This window comes from Mus caroli, chromosome 10 (genome assembly GCF_900094665.2).
Source record: "Mus caroli chromosome 10, CAROLI_EIJ_v1.1, whole genome shotgun sequence".
Taxonomy (NCBI): Eukaryota; Metazoa; Chordata; class Mammalia; order Rodentia; family Muridae; genus Mus; species Mus caroli.
This window is the reverse complement of record NC_034579.1, coordinates 79,860,224-79,881,049: the sequence shown is the minus strand read 5'-3', so window position 1 is coordinate 79,881,049 and position 20,826 is coordinate 79,860,224. Positions and strand designations below refer to the sequence as shown.

General features: G+C 43.8%; 1 protein-coding gene across 1 annotated transcript in view; it reads left to right on the top strand.

The window, feature by feature from the left end:
• The window catches only part of Bpifc (BPI fold containing family C), a 54,817-nt gene that overhangs the window by 10,745 nt on the left and 23,246 nt on the right, over window positions 1-20,826 (top strand). The window contains exons 2-7 of the mRNA XM_021175192.1: window positions 411-534; window positions 4,958-5,078; window positions 8,424-8,552; window positions 10,532-10,687; window positions 10,795-10,858; window positions 13,045-13,105. Coding sequence (XP_021030851.1) covers window positions 411-534; window positions 4,958-5,078; window positions 8,424-8,552; window positions 10,532-10,687; window positions 10,795-10,858; window positions 13,045-13,105 — 655 coding nt within the window. The remainder of the gene's footprint in view (window positions 1-410; window positions 535-4,957; window positions 5,079-8,423; window positions 8,553-10,531; window positions 10,688-10,794; window positions 10,859-13,044; window positions 13,106-20,826) is intronic.

Below are 20,826 nucleotides of genomic sequence, written 5' to 3'. Positions count from 1 at the left end.
TTTGCTTCATTGCCATAAGGCTATATGACTGACCTACATGTTCTAAAATGTATTTGATCTGCATCTCACCCTGGGGGCCCAGGATCCTTCTCGGGGTATCGCCCCATTGAAGCTAATTTATTGCATCATGTTCTAAGTGTGTGTGATCATACACACATCCAGCTCACCCTTAGCTCATGGACAACAAAGATGAAGAGTCATAGGCAGGTCATCTCTACATCTGCAATGTATTTTGCTACACATGACTTCTAAATGGATGCATAGGTGTGTCAGTAAATGGGAAAAGGCATAGATGGATAGGTAAAATTGAAGTCAGCAGTGAACATAAGAAAGCCTAGAAACAGTGGGTGGAATTGACGGATGAGGAAGTAAAAATGTTTAAAAGAACTCTAAATGTTGATTCACTGCAGATGCGGACAAAGCAGGTCCCAGTCCTCTGGGCATGCTTTCTCCTATGGAGTCTCTACATTGCCTCCTCCCAGACTGTCTACCCTGGAATCAAGGCGAGGATCACCCAGCGTGCACTAGACTATGGTGAGTCAGATGTCAGAAATAGGCATCTTGTAATAATAGTCTTAGAGTGGTCTTTCCACCTTGTAAGTTTTAACAGATATGAGGTCTACCTGCATAGATGTGTGTATCAGTTCTACCCTTTTTTTCAAGCCCAGCCTTGGGAAAGTAAAGTTTGTTCATCTGCAAGAATGGTGATGAGCAGTTGGTCCCTATGTCGTAAGTGGTAAGAGAACCAAAGGAGTTCACCTGTGGAAATGCAGGATGGAGCCATGGAGATAAGAAGGCACTGTAGTCAGAATGCTCTCAGCATCTACCATGCCAGGCTATGAATATGCTTCATGGGCCTTGAGTAGAAACTGTCCCAACAAGAGTCCTATGAAAAAGCTGATGTCATTTCACAGAAAGAGACTCTGCAATGTCAGGAGTCTCATACCTAAGAGGACTAAGGCAAAGTGCAAACTCAGGTTTCCATCTGTGGCAAAATACCTGAATAAAACAGCTTTTAAAAGAGAGAAAGAGAGAGATGCTTTGTCCCACAGTTCCAGAAGTTACAGCCCATGGTCCTGTTGCTTAATAGGCAATTCTATTGTTAATCCTAAACCGGTGATGAGGCACACCGCCCTGGCAGGGATTGTGCAGATAGAGCAAAGTTGGTTATCTCATGTCAGTTGAGAAGCAGAAAGAGAGGCAAAGATACAGACAATATATTTCCTCCAAGGACATTTCCTCAATGACTTCCTTCCTCTAACCCACTTCCTTAACTTCCCACCACTTCCCAATAACCCATTAAGTTGTGAATCCATCAATGAATTAACCCTCCAATGGAGCTAAAGCCCTCATTATCCAGGGCCACGCCTTCACCACATGAGTGTTGAAGAAATAGTTTTCTCTTTTTCCTTTTTTGTATAATTTATTCTATTTTAGTTTTTGAATACTGGGATTGGAGCCCAGGACCTCATACATAGAAAGCAAGCACTCTACCGACTGGTCTGTATCTCTAGCCGCTGGATATACCTTTTAAAAAAATGTTTTATTAGCCTATGTTAACTATATATAATTAATATAAAATCGCATGTTTCACTGTGACATTTTCATACATGTATGTAGTATATTTTGATTGTATTCACGCCTTTGTTACCCTCCCTTCCTGCCTTCTCAATGTCACTAATTCCCTTTCTTTTCCTACCTAGCCCTTATGTGTGAGTGCATGCCTGCCTGCCTGTGTGCACACATGTGTTCATGCATGCATGCTTGTGTGCTTGTATGCGTGTCGATCAAGGTTGGTCTCAGAAGCATGTATACCTTATCAGTGACAATACCACAGATAAGAATGTGTCTCCCTCACTCATCAACCATTAACTCTGTAAAAATCTCCAGGGGAGGGCGGAGCTCTCTGAGCCCTCCCACTTTTATTACAGCTGCCAACAGACCCAATCAGTGCATAGCTTATGTAGTTAATCATAGCTGCTATGAGTTCAAGAATATGAAGGCTACTTCCTGTCCAGAAGTCAGAGCTCCACACCTATTTCAGGTTCCTCCTCCAGCTCTTAGATTCTTCTCCTTCTTTTGTGATGTTCCATGAGCATTGGAAGCAGGTGATAGAGACATCCCATTTATGGCTGAGCATTCAACAGTCCCTTACTCTTGGTACTTTAATTAGTTATGAGTCTGAAGCCACTACTTACCACTTCAAAATAAAGATTTTTCTGACTAAGACTGACAGCAGCATTAATCGATGTGAATAAACATAGCTGTTTAGAAGGCCATTTGATAGGTATGACATGTTCATTTAACATGACAGCTTTCCCACTAGGGCCTATATCCTTCCCTGCCATGGGCTTTTGATCAGGTTTACAGTAGGACATAGAAACTATCCCCTATGGACCAACTAGTAAGTCCAATCAGAAAGTGGTTGGCTACCCCATAACAAGACTTGCCACTAATGCTCCAGTAGGCTCATCCTGCCTGCCTGATTGGTATTGTTTCACACAGGGTTCACAGTTGAGTAAAGCTGTTGGAAATTCACCCCAGCAGCCTGTGAGACACCTTCTGGCACTATGAAAACTAGCCAGCAGGGAAGAAGCTTCCAGTGAAATTCTAGTGTGGTTTCTGTATGTCTTGATCAACACATTTAGTATCTTCAGCAATAAGGTCTCGCTGTCTAGTTCTGTGGACACTTACAAACAGTAACAATAGTCAGAATGGCTTTGGAAAACTTGGTGACCTCTCCAACCAAACATGGGGAAATATTTCCAAACAGGTAGGTCTCACCCTACAACATATGCTTATAGTTCTGTTCCTGGGGCCTCAAAACCCTGTCTGACAACATTCACTGGCTATGGGGTCATGGGCAAGTCAGTGACTCATGCTGAGCCTAGGCTGATTCCATGTGGAGTTGGGGCAATGCCTATACCACTGAACTGATTTGAGACTTGAAGGAAAGAGCCCACACAGAATATGGACAGTCTTGACACATACAGGCCCTCCATACAAACTATTATCAACCATAGCAACAGTATGCCTCTATAATTTTACAGAACACAATTTTCTGTGCTGTTAAAAGCCACACTTGCTCCTTTGCCCAGGCTGAGCTCTCAGCTTAGCTCCAAGATCATGCTCCCACCAGCCCACGCTATCTCCTACCCTGGACTTGCCCGTTCCTTCTGGCTAGCTTGCCAAGCTGCCAACAAGCACCCAGGCTCCCCTCTTTCTCCTCCTGCCCACCTTAGCTCTGCAAATAGAAAACATTAAACAGTTATATTATTTTAAATAATAATGGCGAGGCAAAGAATTTTCTGCCCTGATTCTATCAGCCAGCTCCCTCCAACCTCCTTGGCCCCTGCTCATGGTGGAGGCTACAAACTTTAGGTGCTCCAAGACTTACATGACTGCAGCTTCCTCCTTGTTCCACAGCCTAGTCTGAATTCTCCTCCTTCCCTGAGTCCCTCCTCTTCCTCCTGGGACCCACCTTTTTCCTTTTGCACAGTAATTGGCTTCCACCTTTTTTTATTGACCCAATCAAGAACCTATTAGGGAATAAACGCATCCCTCTACATCTCACCTTTTATGTCAATAAAAACAAAACAAAAACCAAAAAACCCTCTTATCCCATGTATAAACTGAATGGTTAGTAATATCTCCAGGCTGCTTATCAAAGTAAATATAACGATAGTGATGCCCACCTCTCAGCTGCGTTAGGAAATGAGTGAGTTCACATGTACAAAGCACTGAGAACAAGATGCCTAGTAAATATCAGTAAGTGTCCCTTTCACATGTGTGAATAGATGCTTTCCGTGTCACAGATGAGGGAAGTGAGTGGCGCCGAGGCCAAGTTACACAAGATGAGTGTGTGTCACAAGTGTGTGGCAGTGCTGGGTTCAAGCCTGAGCTCTTCAATACTACCTTTGGTTCTTATCTTCACCTCCTTTGTACTGTGTCTTTACATCCCCATATTACAACTGCATCCACAGCATTTTATAGGATACTATCTCTTCCTCTTCTCCAGGGAGGATAGACCAACCAGGATGAACTTAAAGAGAGAATGGCAAGGTTAATGAATATTAACTTTTTAAATAACAGCTATAATTTATTGTGCGTGTGTGAGCATGCACACACACACACGCAGGCAGGTACATATGCCGTGGTGCACATGAGAAGGTCAGAAGACAACTTGTAGTAGCGTGTTCTACCGTGTGCATTCTGGGGGTCAAGCGCAGATCAACAGGTTTGGCAGTAAGCATCTTTACCTGGTGAGTTCTTCAGCCCTGGAAGTTACTTTATTGGGGTCTTTTCACCCAACAAGCTCAGAGCAAGGTGTTCTGTGAGTCTCCCATGCAAAGAAATCAGTAGACAAAACTGAAGCAGTGACTGGTCGCCTCTTCTGACTCAGGGGGTCTTTTGGAGAATCTGTGAATCCTTTAATCCTGCTCACTGTCTTTTACTGGAATCTCAGTGGCTCCCTGAGCCTCATGAACCTTTTGCCAAAACATCCGAGTTCAAAGAATCTGGAAAGAAAGTAGAAAATAACTATGAAGTTGAAATTGGCCACAACCCAGATTCTGAGCCAAATTGCTCAGAACTGGCTCCTAGCTCCTCAGAACCCATACTTTCTCAGGCAAAAATTGATAATGCTCATATCTACAAGACATGCCTGGCGATTACTGTAGCATCCTTTAAAGACTATTTTCATCGTTTCCATCACAACATTGGGCATGTAATGAAAACTTCTCACGGTAGCCCTGTGGTCTCAGGCAAGCTCCTGTGCCTCTCTTAAGACTGGAGTTTCCCTATGTGAAGCCAAGACTACACCTCTTTTGTGGGGAGGAGGCACGCTGCTTCCTTCTCTAGCATCAGGTCTTTCTCAATGCTGCATCTGTAGGGTTAAAGGTACTGTGTCACCGCCATCTTCCTTATGATCAACAAACACTTCTTGCATCCCTCACAGGTCTTCAAGTTGGGATGAAGGTACTGGAGCAATTGGCAAAGGAAATCGTCATCCCAGATTTGAACGGTTCTGAGTCTCTTAAATTTCTGAAGATTGACTATGTAAAGTACAACTTCTCAAAGTAAGAGAGTGGAGCATGTTGACTTATATCGTTAGGGGCTCAAAACCAATGGAGAAATCTATGGCAGCCCTAACTTAGTTATCTTTTTTTTTTTCAGTTTCATCTAAGTTCTGACTTCTATTCACAAGTTTGCCTCATAGCTCAATATAGCTAATACTGTGTCGACCACCTGATGTATATGTAGCTAAAAGGGGAAAAGTCTCTTAGAAGCTCAGTTCATTTAAGCTAATTTAACCTCAGCCACATTAATTTTCTCATCTTTGAGGTCTTGTATGGGGCTCTAAGCTAAGCACATTTCATCTATACAACTTAGTCACAAGCCCAGGGATGTTTGGGGAAGGGGAAATGGACATTTCAATGGTAACAAGGATCCAATAAGATTACAAAGGAGGGGGAGGATATGTTTGCAAACTTGAAATCAATCTCAAATGGGAGAGGAGAGCTTTCCTATGTAGTTATCTATCATTGCAATTTGCCATTTACCACAATGCTTTTTTGGTTGCCTTTTGCTCTAACACATTCAGTGATAATCTCCCTGATGTCAGCGACCACCTTTTATAAAATCACAAGGTGTCTTTGCTGCAAAAGAGATGGTACAGGAAATTTCCTTGCAAATTCCCTCACCTGCAGTAAACCAGCTGTTCAACCTGTGTTTATTGAGCAGCTACCTCACCAAGGTCTTTGTTCTAGTCACAAGGAATGTTATAGTGAATGTATGTGTAAGTCCTTGCCCATAACTTTCTGTTGAGATATATCCTTATGTATATATCTATAAGGATAATCATTGGACTACAATGATAACGACACAGCAGAAAAGTATGGGGAGCTATATAATAAGTGCTGAGAGAGATGAGGAGAAGTTGGTTGGTTGTTGGCATGTGTAGATACATCAATATAATTTCAAACCTATGCTGTCCAAACAATAGACAGTGATCATTCACAGTTACTGGACATTTGAAAAGTGACTTGAGTAACAGAGAAACTACATCTTATTTACTTAGTTTTACTTATTTTAACTCAAAAAGCTGACTCTTACCCAACCATAATGGTACATGCTTATAATTCCAGCACTATATAAACCAGGTGTGGTGGCACACACCTGTACTTGGGAGGTAGAGGCAGGAAAAGCAGCAGTTCGAGATTATCCTTAGTCATGTGTCAAATTTGAGGGCCAAAAGGGGACACACAAAAGACCAACAAATAAATGGATAGACAAGTTCAGCATTGCCAGTTGTCTGGGAGAACACATATCAATTCACTCCGAGGATCGCTCTTCACACCCCAGTTAACCTCTTCTGGAAACTCTCTAAGAGGCATGCCCAGAAGTTTGCCTCCCAGGTGATTCTAGATCATGTCAAACTGAAAGTCAACATTAACCATCACAGAATATATGGTCTTTCTGCCCAGTAATTTCACTTCTCAGCATCCTCCATGGAAAGGAAAGTATAGTCCACAAGTAAGATGTATGTTCCCTATGGCATCGTATATATGATGGAAATGGCCCAGAGAAGGATTTTGGAGTATTCTGTAGTAGTTATAAAGAATAGATTAGGTGAGTGTAATGGTTCACATCTTTAATCCCAGCACTCAGGAGGAAGAGGCAGGCAGAATTCTGTGAGTTCAAGGCCAGCCTGCTCTACATAGTGAGTTCCAGCACAGCCAGGGTTACATAGAGTCTGTCTCAGTTAAAGAGAGATAGAGAGAGAGAAAGAGAAAGAGAGACAGAGACAGAGACAGAGAAAGGCAGAAACAGAGAGAGACATAGACAGAGAGATAAAGCGAAAGGGGGAGAGAGAATGAGATAGACCTTATGAGTCAACTGAGCATATTTCTAAAGCCCACGAAATGAATCTCTGCCATTCTTTTCTCACAGTGGGACTGGGGTATATGGTAGAAGACAAGTCGGAGACCATGAATAGAAAAGAAAACAGCAGCCTCATTTATCAGCTAGCAAATGTGTGTTTAGACTTTTCCCATACTCAGTTCAGAGCAACCTTTCTCCTGTGCAGCACCTAGGTATGGGAGAAGTCATTTCAATGTTATCTTTTCATCCTTGCTGTGAGGGGCACTTCTTTTTGAACCATTGGCTGAAAGAAGGTAAGCACCTTGCTTAAAGTTGTACAACTAGTACTGTCCTTGACTCTGGGTCAAGCGCTCACTGTATAACCTGTAGTGGCATGACCCAGCAATTAGGAGGAGTCTGCAATCAGATTGCAGAGGGTTTCGGATCTGGTTCTACCACTTACAAGTGATTTTATAGGCCTTTCTTATCTTCTTGTATCTGAACCAGAGCTTGCACATGCACCAGGTTCCTACAGGGATACTGTGAGGGCCAAACAGCTACCGTGTAAAGTGGTTGCCAAGAGGCCAGGCAGTTGGGACTCACCCAAATCACAGTATGTAGTTTCTCACTTCATGGATTACAGGCAAACCCACTGCCTTACAGGTTCCTGGGATGACCTGTTTGACAGCTCAGGGAATCTTGCAAGAAATAAGCTCTACTCAGCAACTGACCTAGGGAAAGTGCTTGCCACTTATGGGCACCTGGAAGGAGAGCCTGATTCAAATCCCAGGCATCCATATAAAAAGCAGGCTGGACTCTGTAGAGCTGTATCCCAAGTACTGCAGGCACCGGAGGAAGGAGGACCGCTGACCTTCACTGGCCACCAGCCTATTTAAATCTCTGGTCTTCCACTCATGCCTTTCTCCTTCCAGGTGCCCCTTTGTGGCAAGCACTTTCCCTAGCTCAGGAGCTGAGTAGAGCTGATTTCCTGCAAGATTTCCTGAGCTGCCAAACAGGTCATCCTGGGAACCTGTAAGGTTTGCCTGTAATCCATGCGGATAGAAACTACATGCTCAACGACAAATTATTGTGATTTGGGTGATCCCCAACGGCCCGGCCTCCCAGTAACCGCTTTACATCGTAGTTCAGTTTGGCCCTCACAGTATCCCGGTAGGATTCTGGTGCTTGTGTAAGCTCCAGGTCAGATACAAGAAGATGGACCTAGGACGGAGCGTGATAGAACAGAACACCTGAGTCCTCTGGCCTCCGTATGCACACACTCGTGTATGCATAAAACACACACATACAAACATTTTTATGAGAAATAGGTTATTGGGTTATTTACAAATTTAGTTCTAAACGTGACTACTTCCTCCCTCAATTAGACTCAGGGGCTTCTTGCTAAGAGGACGCATGAGGATGTGGGCAGACACCCCACTAGAGAGCTGGGGGAGCTCTTCCTTTGAAGGAATTTGCAGTCTCAGAGCAGCTCCAGCCTTTCCTTTCTCACCTTGTTGATGTCCAGAAGCGATGCCCTTACTTTCCTGCCTCTTGTTTTACAGCATAAAAATCAATGCCTTCTCATTCCCAAATACCTCACTGGCCTTCGTACCTGGGGTAGGCATCAGAGCACTGAGCAACCATGGCACTGCCAACATCAGCACCAACTGGAGCGTCAAGGCTCCACTTTTGTGAGTATCCCACTGACGTCCACTACTGTTGAGGGGGGAATGGGGATAATTCGCTGCTGTTTTCTGTGTAAGCTTCTTTCTCTCTGTACCCATACTTTCTCGAGAGCTTTATCAAGTGAGAGTTGGCTCAGGAAATCCCTGCTTTTAAGGGAGGTGGCGGAAAGGTACCCTCTCATAGAAGAGCAACAGAACATTTAAGATTTCCTAAAGCTGGCCGTGGTGGTGCACGCCTTTAATCCCAGCACTTGGGAGGCAGAGGCAGGCAGATTTCTGAGTTCAAGGCCAGCCTGGTCTACAGAGTGAGTTCCAGGACAGCCAGGACTACACAGAGAAACCCTCGAAAAAACAAAAACAAACAAAACAAAAAGATTTCCTAAGAAATCTCAGGGCGTGGTGGTGCCACCTTTAGTCCCAGAACTAGGGAGGCAGAGCCAAGCAGATCTTTGTGTGCCCAAAGCCATCCTGGTCTACAAAGTGAGGATGGCCAGTAAGGGTCTATCTCAAAATAAATAGGTTAAATAAATAAATATTTAAAACTTCCTAAAAGCTAGAAGCTGGCTGGGAGAAATTTTTCTATATATTCCATATTTTCAGTCCACTGACCCACCCCAGATGTTTAGTGCATTTCCCCATATTCAGGGTCAACTGGTGGAAATGGAGCTTCCTGTCTCACACGGAGGTTGGAGGGTTGTGGTTAGCTTGAGCCGCACTCTTCTCCAATCAAAAGATCCCTGGGCCCTCAAATAAAAGAGAAGAGGTTGAAGTCAGGTGTGGTGCCTCAACACCTGTAATCCAAATAGTTGAGAGGCTGAGGCAAGAAAACTGCTGACCACTTGGGCTAATACTGAGTTCTTGACCATCTGGGTTACAGAATGAGATCACGTCTGAGAGAGTAGAAAAATAAAGAGGAGGAGGAGAGAGGGAGGAAGGGGAGGAAGGAAAGAGTAACAGAAAGAAAGAAGCTATTGGGTTGGAGAGATAGCCCAGTGGTTACGAGCACTGGCTGCTCTTGCAGAGAACCTGAGTTCAGTTCCCAGCACTCACATTGGAAGGTTCACAACTGCCTATAACTCTTGTTCCAGGGGTTCTGGTGCCTTCTTCTGACCTTCTTAGGCACCTGCGTGTGTGTGTGTGTATGTGTGTGTGTGTGAGAGAGAGAGAGAGAGAGAGAGAGAGAGAGAGAGAGAGAGAGAGAGAGAGGTTGAACTCAAAGTATACCTACAAACTAACTGCTGTAGACAAGTCTTTAGTCCAGTAAAAAAGTTTGGTCTGTCTTGATTGGCACCCAAAATAACATTCACTGGAGTACTCTACCACCATTTATTGAATGCCTGTATATCATTTTCCCAGTCTAATAGATTACAGATAAATAGCATGCCCCCCCATAACAACATAGATTCACATACTTCCTCACTTCTTTGATGATTTCACAGCCATGTGTTGGGGGATTATTCTGTGTAGGACCCCCTGCAGAGTCTAGAGTAATATTTGATGCATGGCCTCAAGGGCTCCCCACATGCTAAGCTCCCCTTACCCATGTACACCCCTCCTAGGTAAGGTGTTCACCCCTGGTTTTCCCTCTTGAAATGAATACTGTATGTAAATGGCGCTCGTCTTGTCTTAGCTACAACAACACCAGAGCACTGGGGATGACATGAACACAGTATCCCCCAGCTGTCCATGTCCACACTCACCACCTTGTTTATTCAGTAAGCATTCGTTCTGCACACAGTGCTCCTGAGTCTGTTGCAAGTGTTAAGGACCCTCATATGAGCATGGCAAAGACTTTGTCCTAAAGAGCTGAGAAGATCCATCTCCAGGCTGGAGAGATGGCTCAGCGATTAAGAGCACTGACTGCTCTTCTGAAGGTCCTGAGTTCAAATCCCAGCAGCCACATGGTGGCTCACAACCATCTGTAATGAGACCTGATGTCCTCTTCTGGTGTGTCAGACTTGGGCTCTCTCTTTCTCTCCGAGCAGCCGAGACTCAGGAGCTGCCAATCTGTTCCTCTCTGGAATCTACTTCACGGGCATTGTTGCCTTCACCCGTAATGACTTTGGTTACCCAGCTCTGGAACTCCAAGACTGCCACGTTCAAGTGAGCCATGCCCGAGTCTCATTTTTTGGAAGTCTCAGGTGAGTGACAGCAAAGTAGTGGAGAGGCCTAGCCCTGAGCTGGAGCTTCCAGCTGCCACTGGAGTCTGTTGGTCTCTGAGAAACTCCCTTTTTCATTTTTCCCCCAGTGCCCTGTATAACTCCTTTGCTGAGCCCATGGAGAAACCCATCCTAAAGAATTTAAATGAAATGGTGAGTGTTCAGAAGTTAGACAACCACTGTCAAATTGTATCAGCAGGCCTATCATACTTTAATAATTTTTATCATAATGTTTATTGAGCGCTATCCAAGACACTTTATACTATTCTAGGTGATTTAATAATTTCTCATTATTAATATTTTCATGCATTGTGGCAGGAGACACAGAAATGAATGAAACTACGTTTCCTTCTTCAAGTTTCCCACCCATAGTGTGGACAAGTATTTTGTTCCTAATGCAGGTCTGGCTAGTCCAGGAGCTGCTAAGAACAAAAGAAAGAAGAAACATTACTCAATCTAGAAGAAACAAACTCAGGCTTATAAAGCAATACCTGAACCAGGGTTTGAATTTAATACATGGTCACATGACAATGAGACTGAACTGAGGGGGTTTAAGGAATGGGAAATTTGTTTATTTAGGGAACTGGGCCTTGAAATATAGGTAAGACTTTGGTGGGTTGGGAATGGGTATTGGGGTGGCCGGTATTTCCAAGAAATAATTAAGAATAGATTTAAAAGGCAAAATAAGTTAGGTTGCCTTCTAAAATGCTAAATGTCCTGATTCCAGCAGTCAGGGCTTCAAGGAGGGAAGGGTGGAACTGGCCTTTTTACCTCTTTCTTCTTCTTACCATACCTACCCTGGATCTCATATTTGGGAGGGAATAAGGACAGGGATAAAGGGAGGTGGAAAAGAAAGATGGGGAGGGAGCCTGGCACTTCCATGATCCCAGTGCTTGACTCTGTGCCTGCTAGACAGCAGGCGTTTAATGATTAATGACTAAAGTCAGCATGTAGCTCAAAGCATGAAGCAGCTTGCCCAAGGAGACTGTAGCTGATCAAGGTGCCCTGAAGCTATGTGGCCTTCTTTTATGCCCATCTGACAGGTGGCAACTGCCAGTGAATAAGGTCCCTGAAAAGAAACTTGGAAATGGTGTTTTAAATGGAGTGTGGTCCATCGGCCCCCTTATAGCAGGCCAGTGGATATGAATTAAGGGTGAAGAGTATGGCTCAGTTGGTGGAGTACTCGTGTAGCACGCAAAGCCATGCGTTTGGTCCCCAGCCAGCTCCACAGTGTGGTTGAGCATACCTGTAATTCCAGCTCTTGGGAGGTGGAGACAGGAGACTCAGAAGTTCAAGGCCATTTACAGATACATAGTAAGTTGGAAACTAGCCTGAGCTCCATAATATCTTGTCTCAAAAAAGGCAGCAACAGAATTACCAAAATACAGAGTGTGAGCTAGGTAGTATTCTGTAGATTCTATCAGTTATCCTCACAACTTGAAGAGGGAAATCTAAAATTCATATCTGTGTTGCAGTCAGGAAGCTGAGGTCAGCGTGAAAGTAATTGCCCGTGTTTCCCACTTCCGGGCCTGGCTGCCTAGCCTCAGTAAAAACCACCATGCTCCATGAACGTTGGTGAGCACATGGCTGGCATATCTGTGTTTCCAACTTAATAGTTTCTCACTATAGTATATTTCACTGGCATCCACTCTTTCAGAAATACAAATCGAGACTGGGAATGTCTCTCAGTTAGTAAAGAGCTTGCCTGGTGTGTATGAAGTCCTAGATTTGATCCCTAGCACCACATAAACTGGATATGGTGAGGCCCACCTGGAACCATAGCAGGTGAAGGCAGAAGTATTATAAATTCAAGGTCATCTTAGACTATGTAGCAAATCTAAAGGTCAACGTGGGCTACATGAAACCACGTCTCAAGGAAAGGAGAGGGAGAGGGGTCAATAGAGTCTTAAATAGATCTCTAATCTTACGGTCTCTTCAGTTAGACCAGGTAAAAGTGAAGGTTTCAACTGAAGCCACCTCGGGCAGGACTCAGAGCTGCTGGTGCAATGGGAGGCAGGGGCACTCAGACAGGAATGACAGAGCTGGTGTGGGAGCAGGTTCCTCTGGTGTAACGCCAAGAGTGTGGACATAGCACATGCCGTAACATGTCTGGAAAGGAAAGCCAAGCTCTTTTATGGAGTTAAATGGGTGTGATTCCAGTTGCTACGAAACTCAGCCAGAACCCAGTGACATACTGCCTATACCTGTGGAGGCTGAAGCCAAGAGCATCAGCTAACTTAAAGGAACATTGTCGTGGCCACAGGGATAATGTCTCCCAAGCAGAAGGCTTGTTTTCAATATGGTAACATAAGTTTTCAAACATTCTTCTTTTGGCCCAGCTTTGTCCCATTGCCATCAGCCAAGTGGAACAGTTCAATGTCAACATCAGCGCACTGGAGGGTGAGTCTTGGACCTGACTTCCGGATGGGTCTCTGCCCAGCTTCAAACCTTACAGAGGTCTTTTTCCTAGGCAACAGCCCATTTGTCACCCACTCTTATTTTTTTCTTTTCTGCCTGAAAATGAGAGTTCCAGGACTCCGTATAGGATAATGGATAATCCTTGTCACAGCACATGTACTCCTTGGTCACTAGGCAGCTTTGCTACTGCAGCAAAGATTGGTTCATGGAGATATGAAGGGGAGCTAGGGAGAGAAACTCGCCCTGGCTCTAATCCAAGCCATGGTGCTAAATCCAGCTTCTTGAGCAGGTTATCTGCCTAGCCTTCTCTAACCCCTTCTGGGGTTGCCTTCAGTGTGTATCAGGCCCACCCATAAGTACTCCTTCTGCCTCCCTTCTCACACCTTGGCTCTGCCCACACTCTATGGAGAAGAGCCTCCTCTCTGTCTCCATTCATTCCTGTAGCAGACCTTTACTGAGCTCCCATGTCTACACCAGCACTTTTCTGGTGTCCACAGACTTCCTAACCATCTACCTTTGCTTGTCCTTTTCATTTCTCTTTTTCTAAAGACTCGGCTTAAGAGACCCTCCCTCCCATGCCCCACAGCAAGGCCTCCTCTTTGCATGCTACTTTATACTTTTTGCATCCCGTCCATGTGTTCGCCCACAGTGTACGGAGCACTTAGAATGGCCTGAACACTGATCTTGGTGCCTGAGATACACAAAGCCTAGGAAACAGAAAACCCACCTTCATGGGATGAATGGGAGAGAGCAGTAAGCAATTGAGTAAAAGCTGTACTGGGGAAATTAAGAGTGATAAGAGGAAGAAACAAGGGAGGGGCTGAAGAGGAGTCTCTGTTTTAGATAATGTGATTAGGACATGCAGGGGACAAAAAAGGACAAACCCAAAGGAACTGGGGAGTGAGTTTTCCCTAACCTGGGTTGTCTTGGTCCTTTTTCTATGGCTGTGATAGAATACCAGAGGCTAGGTGGGTTTATCAACAATAGAAAGGTATTTGTCTCATGGTCCTGGAGGCTGAAACGTCTAAGATTAAGGAGTTCCATCTGGTGAGGGTTTCCATGGCAAGTCACAGCATGGCAGAAGGACAAATGAGTGCACACAAGACAGAAAAGAAATCAAAGCAAATTTGGAACAAACCTACTCTCAGGTCCACTATCCAGTCATAGACTATTCCAGAGACCATTTCCTCATGGCCTAGTCACCTCTTAAAGTCCCACTTCCCAATACCCATTATATTGGTAATTAAATGTAAGTGTGAGTTTTAGAGGGATACTCAAATCATAGCCTGCATGAAGAACAGTCAGGTAGAGTAGATCATATGCTCAAAGGTCATGAGGCAGGAATGTGCTGAACATTGGAGAGACTATGAGACCATGATAGAACCAGAAGAAGGGCATGGCTGAGGGGAGTTCAAGAAATGCGTTTGTCAGAGAGGAGCCTAGCATAACTGTCCTTGAGATGCTCCACGCAACAGCTGACTGAAACAGATCAGAGACCCACAGGCAAAACATTAGATGGAGCTCGGGAATATTGTGAAAGAATGGCGGGAAAGATTGAGGGACCAGAGGGCATAGGGACTCTACAAGAAGACCAACTAACCTGGACCCTTGGGACCTACCAGAGTCTGAACCACCAACCAAAGAGAATACAAGGGCTGGACCTAGCCCCTCCCCTGCATAGGATGTGCAGCTTAGTTTTCAGGCAGGTCTCACAAAAACTGGAGCAGGGGCTGTCCCTGACTTTGTTGACTATCAATCCTGTTGTCCTAACTGGGTTCCCTTGTCTAGTCTCAGCTGAAGATGTACCTAGACTTGCAGTGACTTGATGTGCCAGGGTGGGTTGGTACCCAGGAGGCACCTACAGCCTTTTCAGAGGAGAAGAGGAGGTGATGATGGGAGGGGCTATGTGAAGGGGGACTAGGAGGTGGCAGTCTGTAATTGGGATGTAAAGAGAATAAATAAATTAACGGGTAAAATAAATGAGTTTGCAGGTGGGGGAGGAAGTAGTTAGACTTGTCAGGCATCTGGGGACACTGTAAAGTCTAACTCTTAATTTGAGACCGTTGCTCTGGTGTCCTGGATAATAACAGACAGGAAGGAGGAGTGAGGGGCAGCAGAAAAACCATTTCATACAGTAGAGCAATGATCCCCACAAGCAAGGACTGCAGCTAGCCTGGCAGAGTGACAGAGAGAGATGTGTTCCTAATCTGGACATACCTTTCCAGCAGACAACAGTAATGGCCAACAGATCAAATGTGGGTTAAGGGAGTGTTCAGGAATGACCCGAGGTCACCCTGCCCCAGAAGAAAGCTTTGTGGTCAGATCATCAGGTCAGCTTCAGGAACCTTCTTCCTGTACTAGGTTATAATTTCCTGGTCATATGTCTGTCCCCTCCTTCTCCAGACTCTGAGTTTCTGGGAGCTGGGAGCTTTACTCTAACACCAGGCATGGGCCAATAAATACTGAATCAATGAAGGGATAAAAGGAAATAGGCAGTGAGACAGAGGATGGATAGAAAGGAAGTGAGTGGATCAGAAGGAAGGATAGGGAAGAATGTCGAGACACAAGAACTGTGCTGTGTACCTTCCTCCCCAAACCTCAATGCCTTTACTGTAAGGAATCCCGATCCCGAACCCTTCATAGGGGGGTGATGAGATCTGATTAGATTGGGCACTTTTAAAGCATTTAAAAAGCTGTACTTAGGGCTGGAGACTAAGAGCTGGCTGTTCTTACAGAGATCTCAGGTTCTGTTCTCAGCATCTACATCTGGTATCACAAAACCACCTGTGAATCCAGTTCAGGAATTCTGACAGCCTCTTCTTGCCTTTGTGTGTGGCTCCTGCACACACGCGATACACCTACAGACAAGCAGGCACTCACATACACATGAGTTAAAGCGAACTGTACAAACTTTGAAAGCCATAGTGACGTAGGATAGCACTGTTTTTACTAATGTGGCAATCCACTTCCCCTCCCCCTGCTTCTCATCCTCACCTATGGCACAAACCAAACATGATATGAAAGAAGGTATTCTTTCCTGGTATTCTGGTGATCCTTGGGTACCTTCCTCTAGATCCTGGAAGGAGTCTTCAGACCACAGAGAACAGAGTACGCAGCAAAGCTGGTTTCCCAAGCCAAATCATAGCCCGTGTGTAGCACTGATACCATCTCAGGTGTGAAATCTTTCCTCCCAGGGACTCAGCGTACCTTGGCATCCCTTGGCATCCATCCAGTGCCAAAGGGAACCTCTCTGATGATGACTGGATAAGGCCTGATCTATGAGTATATCTAAATATCATTGAGAGTCATTTTATTGCTACTATTTGTTAGACCAGTAATGTTTGGCTTTACCCTAGGTCTCTGGGCTACTTAGCCTGATTCTTGGTTACTCAAGCAATGTCAGGTATTGGCTCTGACTCCATGAGTTGACCTTAAATCAAATCAGACATTGGTTGGCTATTCCCACTATGCCACCATTGCCCTAGCATATTTTGTAAGCAGGACAAATTTTAGGTCAAAGATTTTGAGGCCAAGTTGGTGTTTGGGTTTTTCTTTTGGCAGCCTACAGTGTTCCTTCCTGCTCCATAAACACTAGAACGTGAAGGTTCCATGTAGCCACAGCTCAATTTCTCCATGTTCAATGAGTTGTGCAGGTGTTGTCCTCAACAACAGGGTCCTGCATCCTGTCACTGTCTTAGGAACAGCTTGGGTGGGTTGGGGTTTCTATGGAACCCTCTTGACCAACAATTCAACTGAATGCAGCCCAGTCCCACCACTGGAAGCCTCACTCAGTGACAAGATGGCCACTTGAGACTCCATATCCCAGTTATTAGGGGAAGTCATTAGGATCACCTTCATATGTTTTAGGGAGTTTCTTTCTTTCTTTCTTTCTTTTTTCTTTTTTCTTTTGGATTTTTTTGAGACAGGGTTTCTCTGGATAGCCTTGGCTGTCCTGGAACTCAGTTTGTAGACCAGGCTGGCCTCGAACTCAGAAATCCGCCTGCCTCTGCCTCCCAAGTGCTGGGATTAAAGGCGTGCGCCACCACGCCCAGCTAGGGAGTTTCTAATGCACTAGTTTTCATGTCATCCCTCATACTCCCCTCAATTTCATCTTTCTCTCCCCCATTCTCTCCTTCTACTCCCCTCTGGCTGCACACCAGACATTCCTGTTCCCATCCCCACATGCCCCATTCACTTGTAAAACCTATTCTATTTCTTCCTCCCATGGAAGCCCATGTGTACACCCTAGACCCTTCCTGTGTATCTAACCTCTCTGGGTCTACTGACTGTAGCATGGCTATTATACACTTAACAGCCAATATTCCCATATAAGCAAATACATACCATGTTTATCTTTCTGGCTTACCTCACTCAGGATGATATTTTTATAGTTCCATCCATTTGCCTACATTATTTCATGATGTCATCTTTAACAGCTGAGTAAATACTCCATTGTGTAAATATGTGTACTCTATTCTGATTATCTGTTCTGTTGAGGGACATCTAGGTTCTGGATATTATGGAAAAAAAAAACACAATGAACATGGTTGAATAAGTGTCCTTGTCATAGGATGGAAGATCCTTTAGGTATATGGCCAAGAGTGGGATAGCTGGGTCTTGACGTAGATTGGTTCCAAGTTCTCTGAGGAACAGCAATATTGATTTTCATACAATTACTTTACAAATTGGCTGTACGTGGTTTTTTCTCCTACCAACAAAGGCTTGTTCTGCTTGCTTCACATCTTTGTCACTTGTGTTATTAATCTTAGTCATTCTGACAGATGTAAGACAGAATCTTAAAATAGTTTTGATTTGCATTTTCCTAATAGCTATGGATGTTGAACATCTTCCAGTGTTTCTCAGCCATTAGAGATTCCTTTACTGACAATTATTCTTTTTAGATCTATATCACATTTTTAAAGAGACAGGTGAAGTCCTGGCTGTCCTGTAACTCACTTTGTAGACAAGGCTGGCTTCAAACTCAGAGATTCATCTGCCTTTGCCTCCTGAGTGCTGGGATTAAAGGCATGCGCCATAATGCCCTGATACCTCTACTCCATTTTAAAATTAGATTATTTGTTTTTTGTAATTCTCATTTATTGAGTTCTTTATATATCTGGGATATTAGTCCTCTCTCAAATGTGGAGTAGATTAAAAAAAAAACAAAAAACTTTTTCCATTCTGTAAGCTGCCACTTGGTCCGATTAACAGTGTCCTTTGCTTTACAGAAGTTTTTCAGTTTCATGAGGTCCCATTTATTAATTGTTGATCTAAGTGTTGATCACCAATGGTGTTCTGTTTAGAAAATCATTTTCTGTGCCAATGCATTCAAGGCTGTTGCCCACTTTCTTTTCTGTCAGGTTCAGTGAATCTGATTTTACATTGAAGACTTTGATTCACTTAGACTTGAGTTTTGTGCAGGGCTTTATGATAAAAATGGATCTATTTTTGCATTCTTCTACATGCAGACATCCAGTTTGACCAGCACCGTTTGTTGAAGATGCTTTCTTTTATTCCCTTGTGTATTTCTGGCTTCTTTACCAAAAACCAGGTGTCCATAGGTGTGGCTATTTATATCTGGGTTTTCAATTCAATTCCATTGATCAACGTGTTTGTTTTTATGCTGTAGTCAGTAATTTAAGTATGATATTCTCGTCTGTTCTGTTCTAGCTCCCAAATAACTAACAGAAAGACCTACTAAGTTTATTAGCAAGCTTTAAGCACTATGACTGGGCAGATCTTCATCTATTCTAATTCTCTAAGCTATCTATTTCCCAGTCGAAGGCCTTGTGTTGCTAGCAGTGTGCATCTCACTCTGTCTCACTCTGCCCCATGTGTCTTCATGTCTGCTCTCTCATTGCAACCTCATGGCAAATCCCTTGGCAACCTGCTCATCATGTCTCCACCTGGAGCCTCTCCCTCCTTTCTTCATGTTCCTTCTCTAACTTCTCCCTTTACCTGGGACCCCTAGCTAGGATCAGAAGTCCAACCTGCCAATATCCTCTGTCCAACTATAGGCTGATCAGTTCTTGATTAACCAATCAGAGATAATTGGGGAGCATTCTTTACACAACATTGATACAGGAGATGGTTCAATAATTATAATGATGCTAGTGTCTGGACTGTAACCAAGTCTCTGGGTAGAGAAATCAGCAACGAAATATACAGTACACAAGGCCAACCCCCAACATGATGCCAATACCGTGCAGTTTGTATTACTGTAGCTCTGTAGTACAACGTAAAAGCAAGGATGGTGAGACCTCCAGGAGCTCTTTTATTGTTCAGGATTGTTTTAGCTATCGTGGGTTGTTTGTTTTTCCATATGAAGTTGAGGATTGTCCTTTCCAGGTCTATAAAGAATTGTACTGGAATTTTGATGAGAATAGCTTTGAATCTGTAGATTGCTTTTGGTCGAATGGCCATTATACTATGTTAATCCTACTGATCCAGGAGCATGGGAGATCTTTCCATTTTATGATGTTTTCTATTATTTCTTTCTTCAGAGATGAAGTTTTATTTTCTGGGGTTTTTTTGTTTTTTGTTTTTTTTTCGAGACAGGGTTTCTCTGTATAGCCCTGGCTGTCCTGGAACTCACTTTGTAGACCAGGCTGACCTTGAAATTCGCCTGCCTCTGCCTTCCAAGTGCTGGGATTAAAGGCGTGCGCCACCACGCCCGGCTCAGAGATGAAGTTTTTATCATACAAGTTTTTCACTTGTCTGGTTAGAGTTACCTCAAGATGTTTTATATTATTTGAGACTATTGTAAAGGATGTTATTTCCTTGATTTCTTTTTTGGTTCATTTGTAATTTATATGTAGGAGGGCTACTGATTTTTTTAAAGTTAATCTTGTATCCAGCCACTTTGCTGAAAGTGTTTATCCCATGTAGTAGCTCCCTGGTGGAAATTTTGCAAATAACAATACTTTGACATCTTTCCTTCCATTTGTACCCCCTTGATCTCCCTCAGTTTTCTTCTTGCTCTGGGTAAGACTTCAAGTATTTTATTGAATAGATATGGCGAGAATGGACAGCCTTGCCTTGTCCCTGATTTTAGTGGAATTGCTTTGAGTTTCTCTCCATTTAATTTGATGTTGGCTATAGGTTTAATGTAAGCTGCCTTTATTAGGCTTAGGTATGGCCCTTGTATCCCTGATCTCTCCGTGACTTTTATCATGAAGGAGTGCTGGATTTTGTCAAAGGTCTTTTCTTCATCTACTGAGATGATCATGTGTTTTTTAATCACTGAGTTTCTTTATATGGTGGGTTATTTATTATTTTTATTCCTGCATTTCTGGAATGAAGCCTACTTGATCATAGTGGGTGATCTTTTTTGGTGTGTGGGTACCTACCACCACCTGGCAACTTGAGGGTCAACTCACACTCTGACTACCACACACATTTATATGTATATAATTAACTAGTTGATGAATTAATTAATGTAAAAATTTAAACAGAACCACATGGGCTGGAAAAGTGGCTCAGTGGGAAAAGCGCTTGCCACACAAGCCTCACAACCTGAGTTCAATCCCCAAAACCCATGTAAAGATAGAGGGGGAAATCCGTCCCTAAAGTTGTCCTCTGACCTCCACACGTGCACTGTAATGTGTGTGCTGCCACAATCATACTCATCACACACACACAAATAATAATAATAATAATAAAAAATTTTAAAAAATAGAAAAGAATCACATGCATTGTGTGCA